The sequence below is a fragment of the Heterodontus francisci genome, chromosome 18 (genome assembly GCF_036365525.1).
Source record: "Heterodontus francisci isolate sHetFra1 chromosome 18, sHetFra1.hap1, whole genome shotgun sequence".
Classification (NCBI taxonomy): Eukaryota; Metazoa; Chordata; class Chondrichthyes; order Heterodontiformes; family Heterodontidae; genus Heterodontus; species Heterodontus francisci.
The window spans coordinates 52,647,169-52,671,487 of record NC_090388.1 but is presented as its reverse complement, the minus strand read 5'-3'; the positions used below and the strand labels follow the sequence as shown (position 1 = coordinate 52,671,487).

Here is a 24,319-nt window from a genome sequence, read left to right as displayed (position 1 = left end):
CTAAGTCATTTTTTATTTCATGAAAAGCAATGGTCTGAGTACTAACCCCTGGTGAACTCCACCTTCCTCCAGTCTGAGAAACAACTGTTAACCACTGCTCTCTGTTTTCTATCACTCAGCCAACTTCGTATCCATGCTGCCACTATCCCTTTTATTCCATGGACTTCAGCTTTGCTAGAAAGCCTATTATGTGGCACTTTATCAAATGCTGTTTGGAAGTCCAAATAGACCACATCAACCACATAACCCTCATTAACAGTCTCCGTTACCTCATTGAAAACTCAATCAAATTAGTTAAACAAGATTTGCCATTATCAAATGCATGCTGGCTTTCCTTAATTAATCCACACTTGTTCAAGTGACTGTTAATTTTGTCCCAAATTATGGTTTCTAAAAGCTTTCCCGCCACTGAGGTTAAACTGACTGGCCTGCAGTTGCTGGGTTTTTCCTTACACCCTTGTTCAAAAAAAGGTAGAAAATTTGCAATTCTCCAGTCCTCTGGCACCACTCCTGTATCTAAGGAGGATTGGAAGATTATGGCCAGTACCTCTGCAATTTCCACCCTTACTTCCTTCAGTATCCTCAGATGCATCCCATCGGATCTGGTGATTTAGCAACTTTATGTACAGCCAGCCTTTCTAATACCTCCTCTTTATCAATTTTTAGCCCATCTAGTATTCAACTACTTCCTCATTCACTATGACTCTGGCAGTATCTTTTCCCTTGATAAAGACAGATGCAAAGTATTCATTTAGCACCTCAGCTATGCCCTTTGCCTTCATGCGAAATCCCCTTTTTGGTACCTAAATGGCCCCACCCCTCCTTTTACAATCATTTTACTATTTATAAGCCTATAGAAGACTTTTGGATTCCCTTTTATGTTAGCTGCCATTCTCTTTTCATGCTTGCTCTTTGTGTCTCTTATTTCCTTTTTCATTTCCCCTATAATCAGCCTGGTTCTTACATGTATTATCAACCTGTCATCTGTCATACTAACTCTTTTTCTGCCTCATCTTACTCTTTATCCCTTTCGTCATCCAGGGAACTCTGGCTTTGTTTTCCCCCTCGTGGGAAGGTACCTCAACTGTAGCCAAACCATCTCCTCTTTAAAGGGAGCCCATTGTTCCATGACAGTTTGCCAGCTGATCTTTCATTTCAGTTTACCCAGGACAGGTCCTTTTTTAATGCACTGAAATTGGCCCTCCTCCAGTTAAGTATTTTTACTTTAGATTGCTCTTTGTCCTTTTACATAGCTAATAAATCTTATAATACTATGATCACTGTTCCCTAAATGTTTCTCTACTGACACGTGATCCACTTGCCCCAGCTTATTTCCCCAAAATAGATCCAGCAATGCCTCCTTCCTCATTGGGCTGGAATCGTCCTGGTCAACGAAATCTCCTGATCACACTTCGAAAACTCTTCTACCTCTCTGCCCTTTACATAATTATTGTCCCAGACTATATTAGGATAATTAATCTCCCATTATCACTACTCTAGTTCTTACACCTTGCTGTAATTTCCCTGCAAATTTGTTCCTTCATATCTTTCCCACTATTTTGCTGGCCTATAGCATACACCTAGTAGGGTAATGGCACCTCTATTGTTTCTTAACTCTAACCAAATAGATTCTGTCCTTGACCCCTCCAGGACAGCCTCTCTCTCCAGCTCTGTAATATTCTCCTTAATAGGTACTGCCACCCCTCCTTTCGTTCCTTCCCTATCTTCCCTGAACACCTTGTATCCTGGAATATTTACTACCCAGTCCTGCCCTTTTATGAACCAGGTCTCTGTTAACGTCACAACATCATATTTCTATGCCTAATTGCGCCTGCAGCTCACCAACTATATTTACTATGCTTTGTTCGTTTACATACATGCACTGTAAACCTGAATTAGATCTTACTCTATTCCCTCTTAGTCTGACCGCATGTAATACCTTACTATTTCTTATCCTAGTGCTGTCTGTCTCTCACAAACTTTTTTGCACCTTGTTTCTCCTTTCTCATGCTACATCCTGGTTCCCATTCCCCTGCCAAATTGACTCATGGAGTTTAAAGGAAGGATTCATAATGTGTGCCCTATAGTTTAGCATCAATGATGTACTGATTGCTAAGACTTGATTTCATGTTCATGAATACCCCCACATGGTGAAATACCAATCAAGTGACCCGCCACATTTGAAGAAATTGGTGTCAGCAATTCAAAAAGAATAAAGGAAAAGAATGTGATATATGGTGGAAAAGGTTGCTGAGTCAGCTTGTTTCACTGGACTATGTACAATTTACACTGTTATGGCTTTGTACTTCGCCTGTTATATAGATTCCTACATTTTTTATTTCTTTGATGGTACATTGTGAGGCTGTATATATGATTAGCTAGCAAGACTTGATCCAGTGGTATGCACTATTTAAGATCATGTGCACTGTTTTGATGCCATAGGAATGAGTGATGATTCACACTCTTACAAAGACACATTATTGTGGTTATTAGTGCTTGCAAAGAAATGGAAGGGTGTGCAGGATTTCCTGAGACCTTGATCACAAACTTAATCCTTTATAAAATTATTAGTTCAATAATTAGAGTCTAACTTCTTTTTTATCTTTTATAGTCCTGAGGAGGCAGAAACAAAATCAACAACTTAGGCCAGTCAGCCATCCAGTTCTCCCTTTTGCCCAGGTCTCGTTTCAGTACCTGATCTGGTTTGCACATATTTCTACCCCAGAACCCATATGATGCAATCTCCTGCAGATTCACAAATTGGTTCAAGTTTTTTTAAAAGTTTTTCATCTAAGCTGTGTGGAATAGGGTTCCTGAGCTGTTGGGACAGTTGAAATGCCTGTAGTTAGCCAAGAGTTTCTATCAGAGGACATTAGGTTAAGTAGGTATTCTGGTATTTTGTGTTATTTAACTGGAGAGCAGAGAGAAACTTTGCAGAACCTTTTCCCAAGGGCTTACATAATTGGGTAGAGTCCATGTGAAAAGTTCATTGTTCCTTTGAATTCCTCATCATTCAGTACTTGCTGTACTCAGTCTATTACAGAAATCAACAGGGCAGATTTCCCACTTGCAGAAACATAGGAATTGCTAGATAAGAAAAGACCAAGGTCCATCTAGTTCATTATCTACCATCCTGATAGTCGTATGATAATGGAGTTGTTGACTAATCATGGCAAATGATCTCAATCAATTAATCCACAACAGACCCAGACATGAGGCAAGGAATAACCCCAGTGTGGAAAGCTTTAGGAACCATCAGTCCAAAGTCACCTGTTCCTCCCAAGTAATCGACACTTATTATATGTTATGTCTCAAATTACTTGTATACTGTAACCCAAAAGATTATTTTCAAAGTTATCAGCATTCCCAGATTTTTTTTAACAATTCAAATTCTCAAACTACCATGTGGGATTTAAATTTTCATTCTTTGGATTATTAGTCCAGGCCGTTGGATTACTAGTCCAGTAACATGAGTACTGTATCACATATGTTTTATAGTATTTGGGTGTGAAAAATCATTTGGATGGAGCACCTGGAGAAAAATCGGATGAAAAAGATCACACACAAATTAGGAAACCCACCTGATATTTCATCTATTCATTTAAATACACAATTCTTACCACCCAATTTTCTTCTCTACCCAAGGTATCCTATATGTCCAAATACAATAACAGGAAAATTTGTATAAGTAACCCTTAAATGAAGAAGCTGTTTCTTATGATCACGAGTGCTCTAGTTTTCTTATTCTGGTTTTCCTATCCTTATTTTGAACAAAATCTTATTGATTTTCTTCATTATTTTTAAACCTGGATTATGCTAGCCCTTAAATTTTGATTTTCCAACGAGTACATATTTAGCTTCCTTAGCATAACCTTAATATCTCGCTGATGTAAAATCTGGAATCATTTTTGTGGTATTTCAGTAAGCCATGTTGTTTGTTGTTTCATGCAGCGCTTGGTATCCATGAACATGCCCTTAAACAGTGATGGCACAGTTATGTTCAATGCAACACTCTTTGCTTTGGTTCGAACTGCATTAAGAATCAAAACTGAAGGTACAACATTTTAGAATACTTAACATTTTGTCTAGTTTCAGATCTGTAAGCTATTTAACCTTTAATATTGATATGTTGATGAGGTGCCTGCTTTGGGACATCAATTTCTAACATTGCTATTTTGAAGGGATCAAAATAAAATCAAAATGTTTCAGAGAGGGGGATTCACTGGAGGGGATTTTCAGCTGCCGGTTGTCTGTGGCTTGCCTGAAAGATGGATTACTGGCAGAGGAAGACCTGGCAGAGAACTTGGACTTGCCTAATTCAATTTTTAGGCAGGCCTTTCAGTGGACACCCAGCACTCCAATTGGAGGTAGAGGCCATTCCAAAAAGGTTAGTTTTTGTTTCTTGAAAGATCTTTAAGACAAAAATTTTCCAGCCTGTTGCTGGACCATTCTCACTTAAACTTCACTCCCCGAGACCGCCACCCCCACCCACCACCCAGAGGCACAACCTGACGCCATCTCTGTTCAGAAGCTAGATGATTTTCTGCAGCTGTAAACCTGCAGATCGGCCATTTGACATCAGTAAAATTCAAAGCAGGTTCAAACCTGAAAATAGTTCAGTCCTTCCGACACAGTGCCAATATCACGTCTGTTTTGGGCCCGAGCAGAAAATCTCCCCCACTATCACAACCCCACTTAGAAGTTACAGGTAAGAGGGAATTGTTTAGTGAATTGGGTTAGATTCTGGCTTCAACTTCAGGACCTATATTTGAAACTCAATCTTCTGTCTGAACAGGGAATTTGGAACAAGCAAACGAAGAGCTTCGAGCAATTATCAAGAAAATCTGGAAACGTACAAGTATGAAACTGCTGGATCAAGTTGTGCCACCAGCAGGAGGTGAGCACCCTCCAAAAATGGAACAGCTTGAAAAATAGAAGTCATTACCCCAGAATAACATATAATTGACTGAGCATAATAAAATAGCAAGGTAACACAAGATAATTGATAGACAAATGGTTCCTGGGAATAATTCAGATATTTTTCCAGTCTCTTGATGGTGATGATGGTTGATCTATCCACATAGAATCAGAAAATCATAAAATAGTACAGCACAGAAGGGGGACATTAGGCCCATTGAGTCTGCACCAGCTCTTTCAAAGAGAAATGCAGTTACTCCTACTCACCTGCTCCTTCCCCATATCTCTGCAATGTTTTTTTTCTTCAAGTATTTATCCAATTACCTTTTGAAAACTACTATTCAATCTGTTTCTGTCACCTTATTCCAGTGCATTCCAGTGCATACTCATTGCGTAAAAAAGTTTTTCCTTGGGACACCTCTGGTTCTTTTTCCAATCACGTTAAATTTGTGCCCTTTGGTTATTGACCCTTCAGTCATTAGAAACAATTTCTCTTTATTTACTGTATCTAAACCCTTCATGAGGGAGAAATTAAAGTATGAGAATAAACTACCAAGAAATGTAAAAATAGACAGTAAAAGTTTCCACAAGTATATGAAAAGGAAGAGAGTATCTAAAGTAAGTATGGTTTGGAACAGAGTGTGAAGCTGAAGTTTGGTGAGTGAGGGAATCTTAAGAATTAATCTTGTTCTAAAATCTATCCTTTTTCGCTAAAATTTACTATTTACATTTCTTCCAGTCTTAAGCAGGGATAAACAAGCTCTCTACTAGGGAGCAGCTGAACCTAGGTAAATAGATAGCGTGTTTAAACTGGTTTCTGTAGCTGTAGCACAGTTGACTCATCTCTGAGTTTTCAGGTGGTATAAATACAGGGGTCCTGAGTGCAGCTTGTCACGGAGCGCTGTTTGGCACAGAGTGTGAAGCTGTGAGTTTGATGAGTGAGGGAGTTCGGTGAAGGGGGGGAAGGAGATGTTCCTTTTTTTTCCTACCTTTTCACCCTCCAGTATTTGGTTCATGCTCTGGTATAGGAGAAGTGACTGACTGGTAAGTATTTTTTTTTTATTCTTTCATGGGATGTGGGTGTCGCAGGCCCGGCCAGCGTTTATTGCCCATCCCTAATTGCCCTTGAACTGAGTGGCTTGTTAGGCCATTTCAGAGGGCATGTAAGAGTCAACCACATTGCTGTGGATCTAGAGTCACATGTAGGCCAGACCAGGTAAGGACAGCAGATTTCCTTCCCTAAAGGACATTAGTGAACCAGATGGGTTTTTATAAAAATCGACAATGGTTTCATGGCCATCATTAGACTAGCTTTAAATTCCAGATTTTTTTATTAACTGAATTCAAATTCCACCTTCTGCTGGGGGATTCAAACCCATGTCCCCAGAGCAATGCCTGGGTCTCATGGTTACTAGTCCAGTGACAATACCAGTACGCCACCACCTCCCCTCTACTTATAATAAATAGTTTGTAAATTTAAGGTATGGCAGGGCAGATCGGCTGAGTGGAATGTGCATCCTGTAGCATGTGGGAAGTCATGGACGCACCATGTGTCCCAGACAGACACATCTGCAGGACATATCACCAGCTGCAGAAAATTGAGCTCCGGGTTTCAGAGCTCAAGCGGTGGCTAGAGTTACTGTGGTGTATCCAAGAGGCAGAGAACTACATGGATAGCTTGTTTAGGGAGGTGGTCACATTGCAGGTTAAGAGCATGCAGGCAGAGAGGGAATGGGTGACCATCAGGCAGTCCAAGAGAACCAGGTAGGTAGTGCAGGAGTCCCCTAAGACTATCTATCTCGCTCGCTAACCAGTTTTCCATTTTGGATACTGGTTAGGGTGATGTTTCCTCAGAGGGGTGCAGCCAGAGCCAAGTCTATGGCACCACAGGTGGCTCAGCTGCACAGCAGGGTAGGAAGAAGAGGAAAGAGCGATAGCGATAGGGAATTAATTAGTGAGGGGAACAGACAGGTGTTTCTGTGGCCGTAGACGTGACTCCAGGATGGTATGTTGCCTCCCTGGTGCCAGGGTCAAGGATGTCACAGAGAAGCTGCAGGACATTCTTCTGGGTGAGGTTGAACAGCCATAGGTCATGGTCCATGTTGGTACCAATGACATAGGTAGGAAGAGGGATGAGATCCTGAAAGCAAATTTTAGGGAGCTCGGAAATTGGTTAAAAAGCAGGATTTCAAAAGCAGTAATCTCAGGATTACTCCCAGTGCCACGTGCTAGTGAGCATAGGAATAGGAGGATTGAGTGATTGAACACATGGCTGAAGTCTTCAATTGGTGTAGCAAGGAGGGCATCAGACTTCTGAGGTATTGGCACCAGTTCTGGGGCAGGTGGGACCTGTACAAGATGGACGGATTGCATCTTAACAGGACTGGGACTAACATCCTAGCAGGGACATTTGCTAATGCTGTTGGGGAGGATTTAATCTAGATTGGCAGGGGGATGGTAACATGAGAGGGAACTCAGATTGGAGGGAAGCAAAACTGGTAACAGGAAATAGAAAAGTAGTAAGCGAAATTAGAAGGCAGACAAAGCAAAGACGGGCATCAAATAGGATCAGAATGTGGAATAATGTTAAAAAGACAAAATTAAGGGCACTGTATCTGAATGCATGCAGCATTCACAACAAGGTAGATGATTTGAAGGCACAAATAGAGGTAGGTGGGTATGATTTAATTGCCATTAGAGAGACGTGGTTATGTGGTGACCAAGACTGGGAACTAAATATTCAAGGATATTCGTCACTTAGGAAGGAAAGGCGAAAAGGAAGGTAGCACTCTTAATAAGGGATGAGATCAATACGTTATTGAAAGAGGATCTTAGATCGAAGGATCAAGATGCAGAATCAGTTTAGGTGCAGCTTAGAAACAGCAAGAGGCAACAAGGGCGGCACAGTGGCGCAGTGGTTAGCACCGCAGCCTCACAGCTCCAGCGACCCGGGTTCGATTCTGGGTACTGCCTGTGCGGAGTTTGCAAGTTCTCCCTGTGACCGCGTGGGTTTTCGCCGGGTGCTCTGTTTTCCTCCCAGAGCCAAAGACTTGCAGGTTGATAGGTAAATTGGCCATTATAAATTGCCCCTAGTATAGGTAGGTGGTAGGGAATTGTGGGGATGTGAGAAGGTAATGGGATTAATGTATAAATGGGTGGTTGATGGTCGGCACAGACTCGGTGGGCCGAAGGGCCTGTTTCAGTGCTGTATCTCTAAATAACTAAGATAAATAAAAATAAATATTGGTGGGAGTTGTTTATAGACCACCAAACATAGTGGTAATGTTGGGCACAGTATAAATCAGGAAATTAGAGGTGCATCTAACATGGGTAATACAGTAATAATGGATGACCTTAATTTACGTATAGATTGGGTAAGCCTAATCAGCACTAATGCTGTGGAGGAAGAATTCCTGGAGCGTGTATGAGATGGGTTTCTGGAGCAGTATGTTCAAGAACCAACTAGGGATTGGGCTATTTTAGATTTAGTATTACGTAATGAGAAAGGGCTAATTGATAACCTTGCTGTAAAGGAGCCTTTGGGAAATAGTGACCATAATATGATAGAATTTTACATTTGCTTTAAAGTGATATAGTTCATCTGAAACTAGGATCTTAAATCTGAACAAAGGAAACTGTGAAGGTATGAGGGGCAAGTTTGCTATGGTGGATTGGGAAAATACAGTACAAGATTTGACAGTAGACTGGCAAGGACTAGTATTTAAAGAAGTATTGCATGGTCTACAACAAATATACATTTCTCTAAGACACAAAAACCCAACAAGAAAGATGAATCAACCGTGGCTAACAAAAGAAGATTAAAGGAAGTGGCTTATAAGATTGCCAGAAAAAGTGGTAAGCCTGAGGATTGGGAGCAATTTAGAATCAAGCAAAGGATGATCAAGAAACTGAGAAAAAAAGGGAAAAGAGAATATGAATGCAAAGTAGTGAGAAACGTCAAGGCGCACTGTAAAAGCTTCTTTAGGTATGTGAAAAGGAAAAGATTAGTAAGAACAAATGTGGGTCCATTACAGGCAGAGACAGGAGAATTTATAATGGAGACTAGGGAAGTGGCAGAGAAACTAAACCATTACGTTGTATCTGTCTTCACGGAGGAAGATACAGAAAATCTCCAGGAAATACCAGGGAACCAAGGGGACTTGTAAAAAATGAAGAACTGAAATAAATTAGTATTAATAAAGAGGTAGTAGTCGAAAAATTAACTGAATTAAAGGTTGATAAATCCCCTGGACCAGATGAGATACTCCCAGAGTGCTGTAGGAGGTAGCTACAGAGATAGTGGATGCATTGGTGGTGATCTTTCAAAATTCTGTAGATTTGAAATGCAGACTCGAAAGTAGCAAATGCAACCCCACTATTTAAGAAAGGAGGGATAGAGAAAACAGGGGACTACAGACTTGTTAGTTTGATGTCATTAGTAGGGGAAATTTTAGAATCTGTTATAAAGGATGTGATAATTAGACACTTGGAAAATAATGATATGATTGGGTAGAGTCAACGTGGATTTGTGAAAGGGAAATCATCTTTGACAAACCTGTTGGAATTTTTTGAGAATGTTACTTGTAGCATAGATAAAAGGAGAACCAGTGGATGTGGTGTATTTGGATTTTCAGAAGGCTTTTGATAAGGTCCCACACAGGAGGTTAGTAAACAAAATTAGAGCACATGGAATTGGGGGTAATATACTGGTGTGGATTGAGAATTGGTTAACGGACAGAAAACAGAGAGTAGGAATAAACGGGTCATTCGCAGGATGGCAGGCTGTTACAAGTGGGGTATGTTATGAAAGCGCTTTCATTTTTTAATATTCTTTTGAGGACTTGTGTTTTAAAATTGGAAAGATGGATTCACTTGGGACTGAAGAGATTCCATGAATACTGGACTTTGTTTTTTTTTAAAAGGTCACTGGAAGGACTTAGGGAACTTTGTTTAAAAACAAACCCTTACTGGATGTCACATGCCTTAAGCTAAATAAACAGCAAAAGCCTTGGTGACTAGAGGAGTTGTTTACAGAGAAGTGATATGTCAGGATTTATGGTGGTCAGGAGTTGGTTTCATTTTGGATATTGTTTTGAGTCAGTTGGAGGTCAGCCTGCGAAGAGTGAAGATCAGTTCATCCTTTCTCCATCCCTCTGAGAAACCCTGAGAATCCTATGTGAGCTGAAACTCCTGGTGCCACATTTCTCCTGGAAAGCCTGCCAGGCTAATTCTCGACGTTGCCTGAAGAGAACTGCTCCAAAAAGATCCCAGTGACAGCCATCTACCCGTATTTGGAACGCCAGAACAAAGGGGCAACTGATATCTTTCCATATCTTATTTTCCTTCAAGAATTAACAAGTATTTGGCCAAAGTTTTTTTTGCCTTTTTGTAAAGAGATATCTACAGAGAAAACTTCTTTATTTTTCCTTTAACGTGTGTGTGTGTGTGTGTGTGTGTGTGTTTTTGTTTTGGGCTAAATTAAAAGGGAATTTTCATATTTCAATCTGTGTGTTAATGCTTTGCATCTTTACTGAATAATTCTTGTTTTATAATAAATTGATAATTTTGTTGTAGAGAAGTGGAACTAGAGAAAGACAATGCACTCCTCCAGCCTCGGTCGTAACAGGTACTGCAAGGATCAGTGCTGGGGCCACAGCTGTTCACAATCTATATAATTGATTTGGATGTGGGGAACAAATGTAATATTTACAAATTTGCTGATGACACAAAACTAGGTGGGAATGTAAGGTGTGAGGAGGATGCAAGGAGGCTTCAAAGGACTCGGGCAGGCTAAGTGAATGGGCAAGAACATGGCAGATGGAATATAATGTGAATATGTGTGAAGTTATCCACTTTGGTAGAAAAAACAGAAAGGCAGAGTATTTCTTAAATGGTGAGAGGTTGGGAAGTGTTGATGTCTAAAGGGCCCTGGGTGTGCTTGTTCATGAGTTACTAAAAGCTAGCCTGCAGGTGCATCAAGCAATTCGGAAGGCAAATGCTCTGTTGGCCTTCATCGCAAGGGGATTTGAGTACTGGAGTAAAAATGTCTTGCTGCAATTGTATAGAACCTTGGTGAGACCGCACCTGGAGTGTTGTGTACAGTTTTGGTCTCCTTATCTAAGGAAGGATATACTTGCCTTAGAGGGGCTGCAATGGAGGTGCATCAGATTAATCCCTGGGATGGCGGGATTATCTTATGAGGAGAAATTGAGGAAACTGGGCCTGTATTCTCTAGGGTTTCGAAGAATGAGAGGTGATCTCAGTGAAACTTACGAAATTCTTACCGGGCATGACAGGGTGAATGTAAATAGGATGTTTCCCCTGGCTGGTGAGTCTAGAATCAGGGGACATAGTCTCAGAATAAGGGGTAGGTCATTTAAGACTGAGATGAGGAGGAATTTCCTCACTCAGAGGGTGGTGAATCTTTGGAATTCTCCACCCTAGAGGGCTGTGGAAGCTCAACCATTGAGCATGTTTAAGACAGAAATCAACAGATTTCTGGATACTAATGACATCAAGGGATATGGGGATAGTGCAGGAAAATGGCATTGAGGTAGATGATCAGCCAAGATCTAATTGAATGGCAGAGCAGGCTCAATGGGCTGAGTGGCCTTCACCTGTTCCAATGTTCCTAAGTGTTTGTCCCTCAGAGGATGAGACTGAAGAATTAATAATGGGAAACAAGGAAATGGCAGACTTTGAACAAGTACTTTGTATCTGTCTTCATAGTAGAAGACACAAAAAGCATCCCAAGAGTAGTAGAAAATCAATAGGCAAAAGGGAGGGAGAAACTTAGAACAATCACTATCACTAGAGAAAAAGTACTAGGAAAACTAATGGGACTTAAGGCTGACAAGTCCCCTGGATCCGATGGTCTGCATCCTAGGGTCTTAAAAGAAGTGGCTGCAGAGATAGTGGATGCATTGGTTGTAATCTTCCAAAATTCCCTAGATTCTGGAAAGGTCCCAGCTAAAGGCCTGCTCAGGTCTACAAATGAGACCCGACCTGAGACCAACAGAACCCCATCCGAGCCCGACCCGGCCCGAGTCCTTCCATTTTTTCCCGCACCCAACCTGACCCAACCATCAGTTAACCTACCTTCTGTTTTTCACTTTGTTCCTTAACTGCACAAGCTTAAAATAGCTGTAACAAAACCACCTTTAAAGTCCAAAAAGTAAAGTCACTTACCTGAGGTGGTGATACAGCGTGTCCGATCTGGCCCGACCCGACCCGAGCCCGAATGACGGACCTGGAAGTGCTACCCAACCCAAACCCGACACATGTCGCCTGGTCCCGTTGGGTTCGGGTCGGGTAGCAGGCCTTTAGTCCCAGCAGATTGGAAAACCACAAATATAACACTTCTATTCAAGAAAGGAGGAAGACAGAAAGCAGGAAGTTATAGGCCAGTTAGCCTAACGTCTGTCATTGAAAAATTGCTAGAATCCATTATTATGGAAGTAGTAGCAGGACATTTAGAAAATCCTAATACAATCAGGCAGAGTCAACATGGTTTTATGTAAGGGAAATCATGTTTGACAAATTTATTAGAGTTCTTTGAGTATATAACAGCAGGGTGGATAAAGGGGAACCAGTAGATATAGTGCATTTGGATTTCCAAAAGGCATTCGATAAGGTGCCACATAAAAGGTTACTACACAAGGTAAGAGCTCATGATGTTGGGGGTAATATATGAGCATGGATAGAGGATTGGCTAACTAACAGGAAACAGAGAGTCAGGATAAATGGGGCATTTTCAGGTTGGCAAACTATAACTAGTGGAGTGCCACAGGGATCAGTGCTGGGGCCTCAACTATTTTTGATGTATATTAATCACTGGGATGATGAGACCGAATGTATTGTAGCCAAATTTGCTGACAATACTAAGATAGCTAGGAAAGCAAGTTGTGAAGAGGACACGAAGAGTCTACCAAGGAATATAGATAGGTTAAGTGAGTGGGCAAAAATTTGGCAGCTGGAGTATAATGCAGGAAAATGTGAGGTTATCCACTTTGGCGGGAAGAATAGAAAAGCAGAATATTATTTAAATGGAGAGAGACTGCAGAATGCTGCAGTATAAAGGGATCTGGGTGTCCTTGTACATGAATCACAAAACGTAAACATGCAGGTACAGAAAGTAATTAGGAAGGCAAATAGAATGTTGGCATGTATTGCAAGGAGGATGGAGTATTAAAGTAGGGATGTCTTGCTACAACTGTACATGGCATTGATGAGACTGCACCTAAAGTACTGTGTATAGTTTTGTCTCCTTATTTAAGGAGGAATTTACTTACATTGCAAGCAATTCAGAAAAGGTTTGCTAGGCTGATTCCTGGGATGAAGGGGTTGTCTTATGAGGAAAGGTTGAGGTGGTTTGGCCTATACTCATTAGAGTTTAGAAGAATGAGAGGTGATCTTATTGAAACATATAAGATTCTGATGGAGCTTGACAGGGTAGCTGCTGAGAAGATGTTTCTCCTTGTGCGGGAATCTAGAACTGTGGGGCATAGTTTCAAAGTAAGAGGTCTTCCTTTAAAGATGGAGATGAGGAGGAATTTCTTCCCTCAGAGGGTTGTTAATCTTTGGAATTCTGTTCCCCTGAGAGCAGTGGAAGCTGGGTCATTGAATATATTCAAGGCTGAGTTAGACAGATTTTTGATCTACGAGGGAGTCGAGTGTTATGGGGGGCTAGAAGGAAAGTTGAGTTAAGGCCACAATCAGATCAGCCATGATCTTATTGAATGGAAGAGCAGGCTCGAGACATCGAATAGCCTATTCCTGCTCCTATTTCTTATGATCTTATGATTTAAGTACTTCTATTATCTCCCCGTTTAGCCTTTTCTGCTCTGAGAAGAACTAGCCCAGGTTCTCTATTTTATCCACGTAACTGTAATTCGTCACCCTGGAATCATTCCAGTATATCTCTTCAATATCCTCTCCAAAGCCTTCACATCAATAATCCAGTTAGGGCCTATATAAGTTTAGCATAACTTCCTGGCTTTTGTACTCTGTCCCTATTTATAAAGTCCAAGATCCCATACGCTTTAAGTGTCTTGTTAACCTGTTCTGCTGTCTTCAGAAATTTATGCCCAAACACTCCTAGGTCGCTGTGTTCTTGTATCCTCCATTATAACTGTACCATTTAGCTTGTATTGTCTCTCCTCATGCTTCCGACCAAAATGTATCAGCTCACAGTTTTCTGAATTGAATTTTGACTGTCATGTGTCCATATGGTTAATATAACAGTACAAGGATCTCTCAAGTTATATTTTAAGCCAAGTTTTACGAACACTGATATTTTGGGCATGACATTCCAATCAGTAGTACTGCTGAAGCCTTCGGAAGCCGAACATTTCTGACGCGGCCAATTGCCCTCAATTTTTATGCTGCCAGGAGACATCTGCAGCATTTCCCAGTATGCTGTCCATCGCAACAACTGGAAAGTCACGGAGGCCATCTACTCCAGACAAGGACAGTTTATCTTATTCTCGCTCAAGAGGGACAAGAACAATGAAAGGACACATGGTTTTGCCAGGATAGTGGGATTCCTGTTGGTGCAGAATGCCATCAACTGCAAGCACTTGGCTCTGTGAACCTAATGTATCAATGGGGAGAGGTACAGGAACTACAAGAGTTTCTATTCTATAAATATGCAGTTGGTGTGCGACCACACCAAAGACCATCATATCACTGAATGCTCGCGATCCTGGCAGCAGTAATGGATCCTCCACCCACCCTTACAAAGTCACCTCTGGTGGGAGTACCCACACCTCAGCCTTACAGGAACCCTGTATAGCATTAGCGCTCGATGCGTCAAATGTGAAAAGGGGTGCCTGTTTGTTGAAGGATGGAAGTGGGACCTCCATGGGGCCCAGGCCAGGGAAACTTCCACCAGCAATTCTTTTCTTCATGAATGCAGCCCCTTATAGCACTTTTAAATGTTTATAGAGGCTTCATGTGGATGTGGCAGTCTGGAACCCACCAGACCCATACTAATTTGATGCTATTCCCAGACCTTGCACACTCTGACAGAGCCTGCACTGGAGGGCATCAGTGGATGCAATCCCAGCCTAAGTGCTGGGATCACGCCTTGTTGAATTTAAAGGTTGCTATTTTCAGCCCTGAAAAGGCCAAATCAGGAATTTCATTAAGAATGTTTGATAATGTTCCAAACTTCCTAATTCAGAACAAAGTTGCTACATTCCTACAGTAAAGGTATATGAACATACACAGGTTTGCTTATGATTCCCTACATTTATTGTAACTGCAACAATAGGAATAAATCATTCTGCGTAGTATATAATATCTTTATGTTCCAGATGATGAAGTTACTGTTGGGAAGTTCTACGCCACATTCCTAATCCAGGATTACTTCAGAAAATTCAAGAAGCGCAAAGAACAAGGCATTGTTGGGAAAGCAGTGCAGAAAAATGCACTCTCTCTACAGGTATGTTTGAGAAATCTTTTTTAACTGAAATGTTCAACTTTTTTGAACAGTGCTGTGTGTATTGTCATTTTCCATGAGTGTTATTTTTAGCTACAAGTAAATCATTGATGTAATGCATACTTTTTAAGTTAACTTTATTTAATATTTTTCCTGTGAAATGTATGAGGTGAAAATATATCAATGTGGAGGAATGAAAGCTTTGGACTCAATGTCAGCATTAAATACTACTAGGTTTCACGTACAGTGCCAAGTTCCCTTCCTCTGGTTCAACGCCATATCTTAATCCCAAGGTTAGAAAAGCCTCTTTGAGAGATATTGCTGACCAAGAACTAAATTATGACCAGTTTTGTTCTCAGGATATTGCTATTTGGAAGCTGATTAGTGACTTCTGCAAACTAATATCTGGTAGGATGCTTACAGCTGGCAGAAAGAAAAAACTTCCATCTGATCAGTCAAGCTAGACTCAAATCCAAATCCTATAGGTGAAGAGATGGTGTTGTGCTTAAACCAGTGATTTCATTGTACTTTTTGAATTATGATAAATGATAAGATTTCTTATTAAAATAGAGTTTAAAAGTTTGAAATCACTAAATTATCACCTTACCATTTTTTGACACAATTATTTTGCTGTTTTATTCTCACTAATTCTTTTTGTCTTTCTATTCTTCAATTAAGAGATATAGGTACTGAATTGTTTGCATTCTGGGGTCAAACTGATTGAGAGAAATGAGCATCATTTTAGCTTGAATTAAAAAGTTAACCTCCAACTTTTTTTCCTACTGCAAACCACCTTCTTAAACCCCTCTCTCTGTCTCCTCTGCCCTCACCTCCAACAACAAATGCAAGGAGCTCATGGACTTCTTTGTCATTAAGGTTGAGACATCCAATCAGCTGCCTTTTCTGCTTCCTTCCCATTCCCTAGCCCAAAGGGCCAAACTTCCTCTTCCGACACGTCGTCAGGTCCCGTCGGGGTTGGGTTGGGTAGCAGGCCTTTATTCCCACTAAGCTGCTGACTACCCAATTCCTCTTCCTGGCTCCAATGTTAGCTGATATTGTTAACAGTCCTCTCGCTTTCAATACTGTCCTTCCTCTTTCAAATCTGCCGTCATCACCACTCTCCTCAAAAAAAAAACCTTGACCCTTCTGTTCTTGCAAACTACCGCCCCCTCTCCAACCTCCCTACCTTTTCCAAAGTCCTTGAACATGCTGTTGCCTCCCAAATCCATGCCCATTTTTCCCAGAACTCTGTGTTTGAATTCAAACACAATCAGGTTTCTGCCCCTGCCACAGTACTGAAACACAGCATCAGTTTTCACATGTACGCTGATGACACCCAGCTCTACCTCACCACCACCACTACCACTCTTGTCTCTAAATTGACAGACTGCTGTCCAATGCCCAGTACTGGATGAGCAGAAATTTCCTCCAACTAAATATTGAGACCAAAACCATTGTCTTTGGATCCGCCACAAACTCCATTCCCGAGCCACTGACTCCATCCCTCTACCTGGCAACCATCTGAGGCTGAACCAGACTGTTTGCAACTTTGGGGTCATATTTGACCCCGAGTTGAGCTTCCAATCACATATCCATGCCATTACTAAGACAGCCTATTTCCACTCCTGTAACATAGCCCAACTCAACCACTGCCTCAGCTCATCTGCTGCTGAAATTTTCATCATTTTGGAACATTTTATTATGTTAAAAGTGCTATAGAAGTACAAATTGTTGTCCTCTATTCCAATGCACTCCTGACTGGCCACCCATGTTCTACCCTCTGTAAATTTGAGGTTATCCAAAACTCTGCTGCTCATGTTCTAACCTGCACTAATTCTCTTTCACCCATCACCCTGTGCTTGCTGACCTACATTGGCTCCTAGTTAAGCAACATCTCAATTTTAAAATTCTCATCCCTGTTTTCAAATCCCTCCATGGCCTAACCCCTCCCTATCTCTGTAATCTCCAGCTCCACAACCCTCCAAGATATCTGCGCTCCTCCAATTCTAACCTCTTGAACATCCCCCATTTTAACCACTCCACCATTGGTGGTAGTGCCTTCAGCTGTCTGAGTCCTAAGCTCTGGCATTCCCTCCCTAAATCTCTTTATCCACTTCCTCTTTTTTTCTCCTTTAAGAAGCTCCTTGAAACTTACATTTTGACCAAGCTTTTGGTCACCTGCCCTCATATCTCCTTTTGATCACCTGCCCTCATATCTCTTTTGTAGCTTGGTGTCAAATATTTCTTGATAATGCTCCTATGAAGCTGTAATGTGTTCTTTATGTTGTCTGATGCAACATAAATGAGATGCTTGAAGCCCAGTTTGCAGATGATCTCAAACAAGTTTATTAACAGCTAAACAATTATATACAGTACAAAGCAAACTATTTACACAACATTCATCTGGGTGTTACAGTTGCAGAGTACATCCTGGTATTTAACTCATTAGCATACTAAGATCTTAAAGGGATATCACTTTGAAGGCAATCATACAACACAAGCACCTTGGGATGTTTTACTATGTTAAAGGTACTATCTAAATACAATTCTCTGAGGTATCTGCACTCATCTAATTCTGGCCCCTTGAGGATCCTCGATTTTAATTGCACTAGCACTGGTGGTTGTACTTTCAGCTGCCTGGGCCCTAAGCTCGGAATTTCCTCCCTAAACCTCTCCACACCTCTACCTCTCTTTCCTCCTTTAAGGCAATCCTTAAAACCTACCCTTTTGACCAAGCTTTTGGCCATTTAAAAAAATAAAATCCTATGGGATTTATAGCAAGGTGGTACAAAATTGGCTCAGTGGCAGGAAACAAAGGGAAATTGTTGACAGGTGTTTTTGCGACTGGAGGGCTGTTTCCAGTGGTGTTCCGCAGGGCTCAGTACTGGGTCGCCTGCTTTTTGTGGTATATATAAACGATTTGGATGTAAATGTAGGGGGCATGATCAAGAAGTTTTCAGATAATACAAAGATTGGCCATGTGGATAGATAGCGAGGAGGATAGCTGCAGGAAGATATTGATGGTCTGGTCAGATGGGCAGAAAAGTGGCAAATGGAATTCAACCTGGAGAAATGTGAAGTGATGCATTTGGGGAGGTCAAACAAGGCAAAGGAATACCCGATTAATGGGAAAAAACTGAGAAGTGTAGAGGAAGTGAGGGATCTTGGAATGAGTGTCCACAGATCCCTGAAGGTAGCAGCACAGATCGATAAGGTGGTTAAGAAGGCATATGGAATCCTTTCCTTTATTAGCTGAGGTATAGAAATCAAGAGCAGGGAGGTTATGCTTGGACTGTATAAATCATTGGTTAGGCCACAACTTGAGTACTGTGTGCAGTTCTTCTCACCTCATTACAGAAAGGATGTATTTGCACTACAGAGGGTATAGAGGAGATTTACAAGGATGTTGCCGGGACTGGAAAAATGCAGCTATGAGGAAATATTGGATAGGCTGGGGTTCTTCTTCTTGGAACAAAGAAGGCTGAGGGGAGATCTAATTGAAATGTACAACATTTTGATGGGGCCTGGATAGAGTGGAGGTGAAGGGTCCATTCACCTTAGCAGAGAAGTCAGTGACTAGGAGGCATAGATTTAAAGTGATTGGTAAAAGATTAGAGGGGACTTGGGGAAAATGCTTTTCACCCAGAGGGTGGTGGGGGTCTGGAACTCACTGCTTGTAAGGGTAGTTGAGGCAGAGACCCTCACCTCATTCAAAAGCAGTCTGGATATGCACCTAAAGTGCTGTAATCTGCAGGGCTATGGACCAAATGCTGGAAGGTGGGATTAGAATAGGTGGATCATTTTTTGGCCCGCGCAGACATGATGGGCTAAGCAGCCTCTTTCTGTGCCGTAAACATTCTGTGATTTTCTATGATTCATCTGCTCTAATATCGCCTTATGTGCTCAGTGTCAAATTTTGCTTTATAACTCTTCTGTGAAGCGCATTGAGATGTTTTATTACATGCTGTTGTGAGGACGTGAATGAGGGTTGCTCAGTCGAAGCACATGGCAATCCATCAGGTATACCGAAGTGTGAAATGTAGGCAAATAAGGGGCTTCATACTTGCTTGAGGTTCTCACTCCGACATTCATTTGTCCTTGGGCAGCCAGCTCCCAGTCTATAGAACACCTGCACCAAAAAGTTAAGTAACTTGCCTGAATATAGAGTCAGGAAGAATGGGAGTCCTCCTTTTTGCCCCACTTTCAAGGACCATCCCAATCGTTGCTATTCCCAGTGCTTAAGTGCACACTGTCAATCTCCCAGCCATTCCCCAGCCCCAAGATGCCGCCCCCACTGGTCCCAAGCCCTGATCTCTGACCCCTATCCTGGCCTCCATGTGACTACATGTCCCAACCAACCGCTGCGACTCTAGGTCCCTTGATCTGATCCTGACCCCCAGCATGATCCACAGTCCCACGTTCCCTCGCACTCCCACCCCCGGATCCTTGACTGAACCCCAGACCCACTTACTTGAGGTCACTTGAGGTTGCTGGGAGTGGCCTGATTTCTTAGCAGTCCTCTGGACTCCTCACCGGTGAGCTGTAACGCCATACTATAACAATGGTGTCCATGGCCCAATATCAGGGTTGCCTCATGCAATACCTTGCACTCCCTGAGCCACCAAAAATGGGCGGTGGTGAATTTCTAGGACACTGTGTCTTTATCTTTATCTCATTTTTTAGTCTTTTCTTCATTATTTTAGTTGTCATTTTCAGCATTTTAATGAAAAGAATTTTCTATTGAAATATTGGTTCCTAGCGGAGCAAAGAAACAAATTGTTGCTAGGGTGAGAAGCCCATGTAATTTAGTTTTAAAAAATCCTCATATTCTGAGTTTGTCCATGCATTTTCTTAACTATTTTGAGACATGAATAAAGAATTGGACCAATTACAGATCAGGCACAACTTAGTCATTTACATGAAACTGAGGGTTTTGAATATGTAATGAAAGGCTGAATTGGAAAACAGCACAGATATAAAGATACATAGGGACACAGAAGAAAACAATATTTTTCTATTAATTAAAATTGTCATAAATACCTAATATTTTTCTTGCTCCCAGAGTTTCAGGTCAGGTTTTAGGAAACCATTAGAATTTAGCTCCAGCAATTGATAAATCCCACCTTCATTCCAAGTAAGCCAACTGATCTATGCGAGTATCATTCTTGCCACTCTTCATAGCAATATACAGATAAGAAATTCACCCTCAGAGGACACTTGGCAGAAACCTAAAATCTGCATTTGGGAAATAATTCTCAATTTTACAAGGTGTATTTCCAGATGCAAAAAAATGCCGAAATTACAGCTTGTGATGCTTTTTGCTTGGGAAGTTGAAATTTGGGGCAGAACACAGTTCTACCAGGATTTTGAAAATTGTAGACGAAATTCCAACAGGGAGAGAAAACAAGTCACTTGCCCACACCTACCCTGTGAATTCTACCACTATAAAGTCTCAATGGAACTCTTGCCAGATGAAAGTTGATGTGAATTTCATTCAAGCCCTTAGGAATGCCCCAGAACATTCCATGCGAAAGGTAAAATCCCTCTCTTCAAAGCAAGCAAAAAAATTAACTGCAGATTGTCTTCAGATTGTTAAGGACAGCACTAGCAAACCAGGATACCTACGACATAGGTAAAAAAAAAGGGAATGAGGTCCTACAAGCTGAATATAGGGAGTTAGGACATAAATTAAAAAGTAGGACCTCAAAGGTAGTAATCTCAGGATTACTACCAGTGCCACGTGCTAGCGAGAGCAGAAATAGCAGGATATATCAGATGAATACGTGACTGGAAAAATGGTGTAAGGGGGAGGGATTCAGATTCCTGGGACATTGGAACCGGTTCTGGGAAGGTGGGACCAGTACAAGCTGGACGGGTTGCATCTGGGCTGGACCAGGACCAATTTCCTCGGTGAGGGGTGGGGGGGGTGTGGTTTGTTAGTGCTGTCGAGGAGGGTTTAAACTAGAATGGCAGGGGGATGGGAATCTGAGCAGGGAGACAGAGGAGAGGGAAAACAAGGATAGAAATGAAAGACAACAAGATAAGAAGCAAAAGTGGAAGGCAGAGAAAGCAAGGGCGAGAAACAAATGGGGCCAGAGTTCAAAATAAAGGTAAGATGACTAACAATGTTAAAAAGACAAGTCTAAAGGCATTGTTTCTTCATGCGCGCAGCATTCGCAATAAAGTAGATGAATTAACAGCACAAACAGATATAAACAGTTATGATATAGTTGCGCTTACGGAGACATGGCTGCAGGATGACCAAGGATGGGAACTGAACATCCAGGGGTATTCAATATTTAGGAAGGACAGGCAAAAAGGGAAAGGAGGTGGGGTAGCATTGTTAATAAAGGAGGAAATCAATGCAATAGTGAGGAAGGATATTGGCTCAGAAAATCATGATGTGGAATCTGTATGGGTGGAGCTAAGAAACACCAAGGGGCAGAAAACGTTGTTGGCGATTGTCTATAGGCCCCCAAACAGTTGTGGAGATGTAAGGGATGGCATTAAAATGGAAATTAGAGACACATGCGATAAGGGTACAACTGTAATCATGGGTGATTTTAATCTACATATAGATTGGTCAAATCTGATTAGCAATAATACTGTGGAGGAGGATTTCCTGGAGTGTGTACGTGACGGTTTTTTAGACCAATACGTTGAGGAACGAACTAGAGAACAGGCTATCCTAGACTGGGTATTGTGCAATGAGAAAGGATTAATTAACAATCTTGTTGTGCGAGGTCCCTTGGGGAGGAGCGACCATAACATGATAGAATTCTTCATTAAGATGGAGAGTGAAGTAGTTAAATCCGAAACTAGGGTCCTGAATCTAAATAAAGGAAACTACGAAGGTATGAGGTGTGAGTTGGCTATGGTAGATTGGGGAACTTTACTAAAAGGGTTGACGGTGGATAGGCAATGAATAATATTTAAAGAATGTGTGCATGAATTCAACAATTATTCATTCCTGTCTGGCGCAAAAATAAAACCGGAAAGGTGACGCAACAGTGGATTACAATAGAAATTAGGGATAGTTAGATCCAAAGAGGAGGCATATAAAATTGCCAGAAAAAGCAGCAAGTCTGAGGATTGGGAGCAGTTTAGAATTCAGCAAAGGAGGACAAAGAAGTTGATAAAGTGGGGGAAAATAGAGTATGAGATTAAACTTGCGGGGAACATAAAAACTGACTGTAAAAGCTTCTATAAATATGTGAAGAGAAAAAGATTAATGAAGACAAATGTAGGTCCCTTACAGTCAGAAACGGGGGAAATTATAATGGGGAACAAAGAAATGGCAGAACAATTAAACACATACTTTGGTTCTGCCTTCACAAAGGAGGACACAAATAACCTCCTAGAAATGTTAGGGAAGCAAGGGTCTAATGAGAGGGAGGAACTGAAGGAAATCAGTATTAGTAAAAAAAAGTAGTGCTAGGGAAATTAAAGGGGTTAAAGGCTGACAAATCCCCAGGGCCTGATAATCTACATCCCAGAGTACTAAAGGAAGTGGCCCTGGAAATAGTAGATGCATTGGTGATCATCTTCCAAAATTCTATAGACTCTAGAGCAGTTCCTACAGATTGGAGGGTGGCAAATGTAACCTCACTATTTAAAAAAGGGGGGAGAGAAAAAACAAGGAATTACAGACCAGTTAGCCTTACATCAGTAATGGGGAAAATACTAGAGTCTATTATAAAGGATGTAATAGCAGAACATTTGGAAAGTATAAACGGGATTGGACAAAGTCAGTATGGGTTTACGAAAGGGAAATCATGCTTAACCAATCTACTGGAGTTGTTTGAGGATGTAACTAGTAGAATAGATAAAGGGAGAACCAGTGGATGTGGTGTATTTGGATTTTCAGAAGGCTTTTGATAAGGTCCCACATAAGAGGTTAGTGTGAAAAATTGAAGCACATGGGATTGGGGGTAATATACTGGCATGGATTGTGAATTGGTTGACAGACAGGAAACAGAGAGTAGGAATAAACGTGTCTTTTTCCGGGTGGCAGGCAGTGACTAGTGGGGTACTGCAGGGATCAGTGCTTGGGCCCCAGTTATTCACAATATATATTAATGACTTGGGTGAGGGAATTAAATGTAACATTTCCAAGTTTGCAGATGACACAAAGCTGGGAGGGACTGTGAGCTGTGAGGAGGATGTAAAGAGGCTCCAGTGTGATTTGGACAAGTTGGGTGAGTGGGCAAATGCATGGCAGATGCAGTATAATGTGGATAAATGTGAGAATGTGAGGTTATCCACTTTGGTTGTAAAAACAGAAAGACAGATTCTTATCTGAATGTTGATCGATTGGGAAAGGGGGAAGGTGCAACGAGATCTGGGAGACACCAGTCGCTGAAAGCATGCATTCAGGTACAACAAGCAGTTAGGAAGGCGAATGGTATGTTGGCTTTCATTGCAAGAGGATTTGTGTACAGGAGCAAGGATGTCTTACTGCAGTTATACAGGGCCTTGGTGAGACCACATCTGGAGTATTGTGTGCAGTTTTGGTTTCCTTATCTGAGGAAGGATGTTCTTGCCATGGAGGGAGTGCAAAGAAGATTTACTAGGCTGATTCCTGGGATGGCAGGATTGACTTATGAGGAGAGATTGGGTCGACTAGGCCTATATTCACTAGAGTTTAGAAGAATGAGAGGGGATCTCATAGAAACCTATAAAATTCTAACCGGACTAGACAGGCTAGATGCAGGGAGGATGTTCCCGATGGCAGGAGAGTCCAGAACCAGGGGTCACAGTCTCAGGATATGGGGTATGCCATTTAGAGCCGAGATGAGGAGAAATTTCTTCACTCAGAGGGTGGTGAACCTGTGGAATTCTCTACCGCAGAAGGCAGTGGAGGCCAAGTCATTAAATATGTTCAAGAAGGAGATAGATATATTTCTTAATGGCAAAAGGATCAAGGAATATGGGGAGAAAACGGGAACATGGTGCTGAATT

The 24,319-nt window shown here is 41.5% G+C and overlaps 1 protein-coding gene across 5 annotated transcripts in view; it reads left to right on the top strand.

The window, feature by feature from the left end:
• cacna1c (calcium channel, voltage-dependent, L type, alpha 1C subunit) overlaps positions 1-24,319 on the top strand; it is a 1,113,964-nt gene that overhangs the window by 1,033,001 nt on the left and 56,644 nt on the right. For all 5 annotated transcript variants that reach the window (XM_068050762.1, XM_068050758.1, XM_068050759.1 and 2 more), the window contains 3 exons: positions 3,952-4,054; positions 4,796-4,897; positions 15,234-15,361. In XM_068050762.1, coding sequence (XP_067906863.1) covers positions 3,952-4,054; positions 4,796-4,897; positions 15,234-15,361 — 333 coding nt within the window. The remainder of the gene's footprint in view (positions 1-3,951; positions 4,055-4,795; positions 4,898-15,233; positions 15,362-24,319) is intronic.